This window comes from Bison bison, unplaced genomic scaffold (assembly GCF_000754665.1).
Source record: "Bison bison bison isolate TAMUID 2011002044 unplaced genomic scaffold, Bison_UMD1.0 scf7180017860360, whole genome shotgun sequence".
Classification (NCBI taxonomy): Eukaryota; Metazoa; Chordata; class Mammalia; order Artiodactyla; family Bovidae; genus Bison; species Bison bison.
This window is the reverse complement of record NW_011490932.1, coordinates 291,949-302,690: the sequence shown is the minus strand read 5'-3', so window position 1 is coordinate 302,690 and position 10,742 is coordinate 291,949. Positions and strand designations below refer to the sequence as shown.

General features: G+C 36.6%; 1 protein-coding gene across 2 annotated transcripts in view; it reads left to right on the top strand.

Annotated features, from left to right (window-relative positions):
- The window catches only part of PIBF1 (progesterone immunomodulatory binding factor 1), a 231,558-nt gene that overhangs the window by 154,830 nt on the left and 65,986 nt on the right, over positions 1–10,742 (top strand). For both annotated transcript variants that reach the window (XM_010831994.1, XM_010831989.1), the window contains exon 14: positions 3,780–3,882. In XM_010831994.1, the coding sequence (XP_010830296.1) occupies positions 3,780–3,882 (103 nt within the window). The remainder of the gene's footprint in view (positions 1–3,779; positions 3,883–10,742) is intronic.

Genomic DNA, 10,742 nt, shown 5'->3' with positions numbered 1-10,742 from the left:
AAAAAATGGGCCAAAGAACTAAATAGACATTCCTCCAAAGAAGACATACAGATGGCTAACAAACACATGAAAAGATGCTCAACATCACTCATTCTCAGAGAAATGCAAATCAAAACCACTATGAGGCACCATCTCACGCCAGTCAGAATGGAAGTGAATTTTAGAAACATGATCAGTGAGTCAGTTGTAGACCAGTTGTACCACAGTGTCTTTCATTTTCTAAACGTGGGTCATAAATGACAATATTAGCATTCATAGTAATAGTCACAGCTGTTCCCATCAGCATCAGTTCTTAGAAAGGTTTTCTCAATCAAATAGTGCTATGAAATATCCATTGAAACACTGTAGAACACATTTCTGGGTGATTTCAAGAAATTGTAAGATACCTTCCTTCTATTTAGAGTAGATTTTTCTCCCTCAGAACCCGCCAACCAAAAGCAGGGAAATTCAATGTAGTGATATCTTTGGTGTTAGGGCTTAAGCACCAGCATACCAAGAATTTCTTGAATTCAGTGGTTTGTGTTATGTGGTATTTTACACTGATAAGTGGTATCACACCATATCTGCACAAGAGCATTAGGCAATTCCCAAACAAAACAAAAAGCACCCAAACCAAATGAGCTGTTTAATATTATTAAACCTGATGTCTTCAAGTCATTAACTGCTTGAAAATGTTAGTAATGGGTGACCTTTGCATCTCATTATTTTTGTGCATCCTTTATTCCATTTAATCTCATCAATAACTGTTTCTATGCAATAATGTATTCTTTATACTGAACACTACACAAATATGATCCATACTACCAACATACATTTATTAAGAAATTGCCATGTCACAAAAGACCCTAGTACTGAGTTCTGTTGGAGACAGAAAGATAAAAGAGTTAATTTTAACATGTATGGAGGATGAGAAAAACAGAATGAAAGTATGAATGAAGATAACTGCAAAGTTTTTAAATTAACCGAATGAAAAGACACAGCTAATGATATGTAATACTGATGTTTGCAAAGATGAGTCAACAGATTTAAAATGTAAACAGAACTTAAAATTAGCATTAACATTTTTGAAGAAGATCTGTATCTTATTTTAAAGTCAGATTTTAGAGAACTTGATATATTTTACATTGGGGGATTGAGTATACGATAGCCATAAACAATAAACTGTGGAAAATTCTTCAAGAGTAGGGAATACCAGACCACCTTACCTGCCTCCTGAGAAATCTGTATGCAGGCCAAGAACGGTTGTAACTGGACATGGAACAATAGACTGATTCCAAATTGGGAAAGGAATACATCAAGGCTGTATATTGTCACCCTGATTATTTAACTTATATGCAGAGTATATCATGTGAAATGCCGGGCTGTAAGAAGCACAAGCTGGAATCAAGATTGCAGGGAGAAATATCAATAACATGACACCACCCTTATGGCAGAAAGTGAAGAAGAGCTAAAGAGTCTCCTAATGAAAGTGAAAGAGGAGAGTGAAAAAGCTGGCTTAAAACTCAGTATTCAGAAAACTAAGATGATGGCATCCAGTCCCATCACTTCATGGCAAATAGATGGGGAAACAGTGAGAGACTTTGTTTTGGGGGGGCTCCAAAATCACTGCAGATGGTGACTCCAGCCATGAAATTAAAAGATGCTTGCTCCTTAGAAGAAAAGCTATGACCAACCTAGCTGCTGCTGCTGCTAAGTTGCTTCAGTCATGTCCAACTCTGTGCGACCCCATAGATGGCAACCTACCAGGCTCCTCCATCCTTGGGATTCCCCAGCCAAGAACGCTGGAGTGGGTTGCCATTTCCTTCTCAGCAGAGACATTACTTTGCTGACAAAGGTCTGTCTAGCCAAAGCTATGGTTTTTCCAGTAGTCATGTATGGATGTGAGAGTTGGACTTATAAAGAAAGCTGAGCACTGAAGACACTTTTGAACTGTGTTTGTTGGAGAAGACTCTTGAGAGTCCCTTGGACTGCAAGGAGGTCCAAACAGTCCATCCTAAAGGAAATCAGTCCTGAATATTCGTTGGAAGGACTGATGCTGAAGCTGAAATTCCAATACTTTGGCCGCTTGATGTAAAGAACTGATTCTTTGGAAAAGACCCTGATGCTGGGAAAGATTGAGGGCAGGAGGAGAAGGGGTCGACAGAGGATGAGATGGTTGGGTGGCATCACTGACTCGATGGACATAAGTTTGAGTAAGTTCCGGGAGTTGGTGATGGACAAAGAAGCCTGGCATGCTGCAATGCATAGGGTTCCAAAGAGTCAGACACGACTGAGCAACTAAACGTAACTAAACTGCAGATACCTAAAAAATCAATAAAGGCAGAAAGTAAATGAATGATTCCCTCAGACTAAACAGGGAGGAAAGGGAGTAATGCTAATGGGTACAAATTTTTTTTGAGGGGGAGGAGTAATGAAAATATTCTAAAACTAAATTATACTGATAGTTGTACAATTCTCTATATACTAAAAGCTATTGAATTGTAAAGTTTAAATCGATGGGATTTCTGGTATTGTAAATTACATATCAAGAAAATTTTATGTTGATAAAGCTGTTTTTTTTGTAAAAAATGATTGTCAGGCACAGAAAGACTGTGTGTTTTCCACGTCTAACTTCAATTGGTTATTAAGGCAAAATCTTAGGCGTCAAAAGGATAGAAACTCAGATATGAGCATACCTAAGCGAGCTACCCAGTCACTGTATAACAAAAGAACTCATCATTTGGAATAACAGGTTCTTAGAAGTAGGTATATAGGGTGATATTTGGCAATTTTTCCAGAGTTTTGTATGAATTCCTTTTTCTGATGTTAGGAAGTATTTAAAATACAATGGGATTATTTCTGTCCTATAATTTGAGTTAGAACGAAAATATTTTTCTTCTTGTCATTGTAGAACATCCTGTCTTCTCAATTTCTGCAGATCTTGAGATTCTGGGATTAATGGACTAAGCTTATGGACTATGAAAATGTAATAAATATTAAATTTTTAAGTTTCTGGAATTACAGAACAAGTCTTTTCAGCATTTTTAGCAGTTTCGTAAAACATTGTGCCCCAGTGGTTAGGAAGAATCATTTTATAGCTGAGCCTTTTTTAATTTTTCCACTGTGTCTTAAAAGTGGAATTGGGACATTTTTCATTTAATGTGATTTTAAATACTGAAGGTTACACTCAGTAAATAAGTTGTGATGTGGTCATCACAGTGTGATCTTTTAGTTTCTTCTAGTACAGAATCTTTACCTTTACTCTTAGACATCTGTCTCTACTTTTCCTACATGTTTTTCATCTCTATTTTCAATAGAAAATCTTTTCAGTTGTGTTTTTTGTTATGAAATGCATTATGTTGTCTGAGGAAAACACTGATGCTTTTCAAAGTGCAAGGTTATTATTGTTTCAACTAATTGCCTTATTTGTTATGTAAAAAGGAAATTTTTATAAAAAATGGAAAAAAGCTGTAAATTGCTTTCTTGCGGTCTTTTCAAGCAGATATCACGATGTAACTCTCCACTTTTATAGCAAGGGCTAGAAACTATTACTGTGATAATGAACATATCACAGTTGCATTATCATGAAGATTTTTTATTTTACTTTCAACATTCTGAGTTGTTGGGATGTTGGTCTCCTACTGTTGACACCTGAGAATACTACTTGACTTTATATTTTTTCCTGTTAATATTTAATTGTTGTTAGGAGATGGTCAATTTTTAAGCACACAGCACATTTTTAATGTTTGAGGTAGTAGTCCTCTTTTGTACACACTGATTTTCTTATTCCATTCTCCTAGTGTCCACTTGGCAAGAAGAGTGCTTCAGTTAGAAAAACAAAACTCGTTGGTTTTAAAAGACCTGGACCATCAAAAGAACCAAGTAACACAGCTTTCACAAGAGGTAAATACCCTAAACAAACGAAGCACACATGAAGAATCACAGTGTTGATTGTAATTCCTTGTTACTCCTTGTGTGTTTTCTGAGCAGTTTCAAAATAAGCTGTTTGCTAGTACAAAACGATTTTACAGTCTGTGAAAACTAACTGAATAAAGCAACGTACAGTGTATGGTAAAACCTAAGATCAAAAAAAGAGGTTAAATACCTAGACTAAATATAAATGCAGGCTAGACAGACAAAGCTTTGATTTCTGAAAATATACACTGGCAAAGCAAGTTTAGCAAATTTTGGTGGCATTTTAAGTTTTAAACTAAAGCCTCGTTTTTAAAATAAATTTGCTTTTTTACTTCCTTGATGAAGAATGACTTATCTATTAAACACACTTGACTGGTATACACTAAACCTCTCACAGTCTTTGATATATGATAGTTCCCAAAGTATACTTACTTTTAAAAATCTCAAATTTATATTTCTTTTGCTTAGCATTTTACTGTATCATTTAAAGACAATATGTACATTTTACATAGTACTTCCAATCTTCTTATTTAATCAGTATCTAATTCCAGTTTTCTATTCTTCTGAAATTCAAGTAATAAAACCAATTCAAACCAAAGATACCACCTTCGTAGCATTCCCTTTATTTCCTGAGTTTCAGCATAATGAATTTTGCTATGTTAGTATTTTAGGTCTTATAATAAAGGGACTTTTAAATGAGTATATTAAAAACTGTTAATATGTACCATATATTCCGCATTTGTTTGCCTACAGACCTGTTCATATTTGTCTACATAGTGCCTTCTATGTAATGTGCTTTTAATGCTACAGCATTAGGAGGATCTTTATGCTCAAAGTATTTGTGATATGATATGATATGATATGATATGATATGATGTGATATTGATATAATGCCTGGAATTCATGTTCCATAAAAATGTGGGAGAGGAGCTCAGTAAATAATACAAGAATCTCAAAATGTTGATAATGATTGAAGCTTGGTGACGGGTACATATAGATTCAGTATTCAGTTCTGTACGTTTGTGTATGTTTGAAATTTTTTCATAAGACTTATAGAGAATCAGTAATCCTAAAAAGGTTTCTACTGACTGTAGTATATACTTTTTCCCTTGCAATTGAAAAAAGTATTAGAATTTGATATATTCCGTGGATTTTACTTTTTCCTGCCTTAGAAAAATTTTCTTAAATTGAAAAAGAATTCCATAAACTAATTAGCTGAAAGGTGATAATATTAGATTGCTTGTATACCAGTAGACTCTTCATGATAGATGTTGAAAAAACAGGAGGGAAAGTCTCTCAGAATCTGTACTCTTTTGAGTAATTTATATATTTAAACCATGTTGGAATTTCTGAGAATTAATACAGAGATAAGAATCAACTGACTAATATTTAAATTTAACATTAATTTCTATGTTATTAAAATTATACTGAGATTATACATAAATGAATAGTCTAAATCAAAGTGCTAGAAAATATTCAAAATGAAAACAGATAACTCCTTTTATAGCAGCTTTATTGAGTCATAATTGATGTAAACTAATCTGCACAGATTTAATCTGTACAATATAACTGACGTGCATAACCATGAAGCCATCACCAAAACCAAGATAGTGAACAGATGTGTTGCTGCCATGTTTCCTTGTGTCCCTTGGGAATCCCTGTCCCAGCCCTCCCCATCCCCATCCTTGTCCCTAAGCCACCACTGATTTGCATCATGTCACTGTAGATTAGTTTGCATTTCCTAGACTTTTATGTAAATTGAATATATATGCATGAGCAACTGGGGAAGCCTTATATATATATATATGTATATAATATGCACACACTATTTTTTTGGTCTGTCTTCTTTCATTCTGCATAATTATCTCAAGATTTGTCCATAGGCCATTCCTTTTACATTGCTGAGGAACATTCCATTGTATGAATTTACCACAGTTGTTCATCCATTCACTTCTTGGTAGATATTTAGGTTATTTCTAGTTTTTACCGATTATAAATAAAGCTGATAGGAATATCCATGTACAAGTCTTTATATAAACCTATGTTTCTGTTTCTCTGGGGTAAATGCCTGGGAGTGGAAGAGCTGGATTGTGTGGTAGGTGTCTAATGTTTTAAGAAACTGCCAATCTGTTTTCGAAATGTTCATACTATCTACTTTTTCCATTAGCAGCATATGAAATTCTAGTTCCTCTACAGCCTTGCGATGATTTGACATGGTCAGTCTTTTTAAGTGTACCCCATTCTCATAGTGGTTTTAATTTGCATTTTCATAATGATTCGTCTTTGCTCTTTGTTTTCCTTACTGGGAGAAGTGTCTGTTCAAATTTTTTGCTCATTATATCAGATTGTTTTCTTGTTTTCTTTTTTTTTAGGGAGTCAAGTTTCTTTTTTTTTTTTGTTAGAGAATTTTGAGAATTAATTATTCTAGATACAAGTCTCTTATCAGCTATATGGTTTCCACATATTTTCTCCCACTCTATGGCCTGACTTTCCATCTCTTAATGCTGTTCTTTGAAGAACAGAAGTTTTTATCTTGTCCATTTTTTCAGTTCAGTCTTTTTTAGACTGTGTTTTGTATCTTGTATCTAAAATATCTTTGCCTAACTCATGGTTAGAGTGTTTTTGTCTGTGTAGTCCTGTAGATCTTTCATAGTTTAAATTTATGATCCATTTTGAATGTTTGTATGGAAAGGACACAGAAGAGCCAAAAAGCTTTGAACCTGGACAGAATTGGAGGACCAGTACCATCTACTTTCAAGACATTATAAAGCTGCAGTAGTGAAGACGATGTGGTAGTGACATAAAGACAAAGATAACTGAAACAAAGTCCAGGGACACACTCACACATAGAGTTTTAACTGATTTTCAACAAAGGTGTTCTTTATTCCTTTGTGTAAATCCAGATTTCCACCTGGCATCATATTGCTTCTGGTTGATATACTTCTTTTAACAATGTTTATAAAATAGGTCCACTGGAGATAAATTCTTTTCACTTCTGTATGTTACAAAATGTTATTTTACCTTTTTGTTGTTTGGGTTTTTTGGTCTTTTTTTTTTTTTAAACATTTCTGACTGTCTATTCCTAACAAGAGTAAAGACTGAAACATAGTTCTCCATCATGCCACTACAGCCTAATAAACTGGAAGGGGTCACTGGGTAGCCTTTCCCTTCTCCAGGGGATCTTCCCCACTCAGGGATCGAACCCAGGTCTCCAGCATTGCACGCGGATTCTTTACCAGCTGAACCACAAGGGAAGCCCAAGCATACTGGAATGCATAGCCTTATCCCTTCTCCAGCAGATCTCCCTGACCCAGGAATAGAACTGGGGTCTCCTGCATTGCAGGCAGATTCGTTACCAGCTGAGCTATCAGGGAAGCCCTTTTCTTTTTTTATTGGAGTAAAATTCATGTAACATAAAATTCACCATTTTAAACATTTTAAATTGTACAGTTCAATAGTTTTTATGTTTGTAATGTACAATCATCACCACTACTTATTTACAGAACATTCACATCACCCAGAGAGAAACGCTGAATGCACTAAGCACTTACTGCTCAGTTTCCCTTCCCTCCAGCCCCTGGAAACCACTAACGTGCTTTCTGTCTCTATGGGCCTGTTCTACATACTTCATATAAATGGAATCATGCAAAATGTGCCTTTGTGTGTCTGACTTCTCTCAGCATAATGTTTTCAAGGTTCATATATTAATATGTTGCACTATCAGTACTTAATTTTTTATGACTAAGTAATATTTCCATTGTACAAATATTTCACATTTTGTTTATCTGTTCACCAGTGGTGTACATTTATCATTTCCATCATTTGCCTATTGTAAATAGCACTGAGTATTCATGTACATTTTTGTTTGTTTGAACACATATTTTCAGTTATGAGTGCATACCTAAGAGTGGAATTACTGGGTCACATGGTAATTCTGTTAACTTTTTGAGGAACCATGAAACTGTTTGTCACACCAGCTGCACCATTTACATTCCCATCAGTAATGTTCAGGGTTCCAGTTTCTCTCATTCTCGCCAATGCATATTTTCCATTTTCTGGGTTTTTCTAAATTCTAGCCATCTTGCTGCTGCTGCTGCTGCTGCTGCTGCCGCCAAGTCACTTCAGTCATGTCTGACTCTGTGCGACCCCATAGACTGCAACCCACCAGGCTCCCCCATCCCTGGGATTCTCCAGGCAAGAACACTGGAGTGGGTTGCCATTTCCTTCTCCAATGCATGAAAGTGAAAAGTGAAAGTGAAGTCGCTCAGTCATGTCCTACTCCTCGTGTCCCCATAGATTGCAGCCTACCAGATTCCTCCGTCCATGAGATTTTCCAGGCAAGAGTACTGGAATGGGGTGCCATTGCCTTCTCCATCTAGCGATCTTAGTGGCTGTGAAATGGTGTCTCATTGTGATTTCAATTTGTATTAACCTTATAATTAATGATGCTAAGCATCATTTTGTGTGTTTATTGGCCATTAGTATATCTCTTTTGGAGAAATACAAGATATACCCATTTGAATGCAGATTTCCAAAGAATAGCAAGGAGAGATAAGAAAGCCTTTCCCAGTATTCAGTGCACAGAAATAGAGGGGAAAAAATAGCATGGGAAAGACTAGAGATCTCTTCAAGAAAATTAGAGATACCAAGGGAACGTTTCATGCAAAGATGGGCACAATAAATGACAAAAATGGTATGGACCTAGAAGAAGCAGAAGATATTAAGAAGAGGTGGCAAAAATACACTGAAGAACTATACGAAAAAGATCGTCATGACCCAAATAACCATGATGGTGTGATTACTCACCTAGAGTCAGACATTCTGGAATTCAAAGTCAAGTGGGCCATAGGAAGCATCACTACAAAGCTAGTGGAGGTGCTGGAATTCCAGTTGAGCTATTTCAAATCCTAAAAGATGATGCTGTGAAAGTGTTGCACTCAATATGCCAGCAAATTTGGAAAACTGAGCAGTGGCCACAGGACTGGAAAAGGTCAGTTTTCATTCCAATCCCAAAGAAAGGCAATGCCAAAGAATGCTCAAACTACTGCATAACTGCACTCATCTCACACGCAAGCAAAGTAATGCTCAAAATTCTCCAAGCCAGACTTCAACAGTACGTGAACACTGAACTTCCAGATGTTCAAGCTGGATTTAGAAAAGGCAGAGGAACCAGATGTCAACTTGCCAACATCTGTTGGATCATCAAAAAAGCAGGAGAGTTCCAGAAAAACCTCTACTTCAGCTTTATTGAGTATGCCAAAGCCTTTGACTGTGTGGATCACAACAAACTGGAAAATTCTTAAAGAGATGGGAATACCAGACCACCTTATCTGCCTCCTGAGAAATCTGTATGCAGATCAAGAAGCAACAATTAGAACTGGACATGGAACAATAGACTGGTTCCAAATTGGGAAGGGAGTACGTCAAGGCTGTATATTGTCACCCTGCTTATTTAACTTATATGCAGAGTACATCATGAGAAATGCTGGGCTGGATGAAGCACAAGCTGGAATGAAGATTGGCGGGAGAAATATCAATAACTTCAGATATGCAGATGACTTATGGCGGAAAGTGAAGTAGAACTAAATTGAAAGAGGAGAGTGAAAAAGTTGGCTTAAAACTCAACATTCAGAAAACTAAGATCATGGTATCTGGTCCCATCAACTTCATGGGAAATGGATGGGGAAACAGTGGAAACAGTGAGAGAATATTTTGGGGGGCACCAAAATCACTGCAGATGGTGACTCCAGTCATGAAATTAGAAGATGCTTGCTTCTTGGAAGAAAAACTATGACCAACCTAGACAGCATATTAAAAAGCAGAGTTATTACTTGGCTGACAGAGGTCCATCTAGTCAAAGCTATGGTTTCTCCAGTAGTCATGTATGGATGTGAGAGTCAGACTATAAAGAAAGTGAGCACCGAAGAATTGATGCTTTCAAACTGTGGTCATGGAGAAGACTCTGGGAGAGTCCCTTGGACTGCAAGGAGATCCAACCAGTCCATCCTAAAGGAAATCAGTCCTAAATATTCATTGAAAGGACTGATGCTGAAGCTGAATCTTCAGTACTTTGGCCATGTGATGCGAAGAACTGACTCAATAGAAAAGACCCTCATGCTGGGAAAGATTGAAGGCAGAAGGAGAAGGGGATGACAGAGGATGAGATGGTTGGATGGCATCACTGACTCGATGGATGTGAGTTTGAGTAAGCTCCAGGAGTTGGTGATGAACAGGGAAGCCTAGCGTGCTACAGTCCATGGAGTCACAAAGAGTTGGACATGACTGAGGGACTGAACTAAAATGAGCTTTGTAGAAATGCTCATTGCCTATTTTTAAAAACTCCTTGCCTATTTTTAAATTGAGTTGTTTGTCTTTTTGTTGTTGAGTCATAAATGTTCTTTATGTATTTGGATATTAAATTCTTTTAGCTATATGATTTACAAATATTTTCTCTCATTCTGTTGGTTGTCTTTTGCTTTCTTGTTAGTTTCTTCAATCACAAAAGTTTGTAATTTTGATGAAGTTCAAGTTATCTGTCTTTTCTTATGTTTCTTGTGCTTCACCTTTGGAAGTTTTACAGCTTGAATTTTTATTTATGTTTTTCATTGCGCTTTTTAATTTTTTTTTAATTTAAATTACATATATTTAATATATACAGCATGATATGTATCAGTTCAGTTCAGTCGCTCAGTCGTGTCCGACTCTTTGTGACCCCATGAATCGCAGCACGCCAGGCCTCCCTGTCCATCACCAACTCCTGGAGTTCACTCAGACTCACGTCCACCATGGAGTCAGTGATGCCACCCAGCCATCTCATCCTCTGTCGTCCCCTTCTCCTCCTGCCCCCA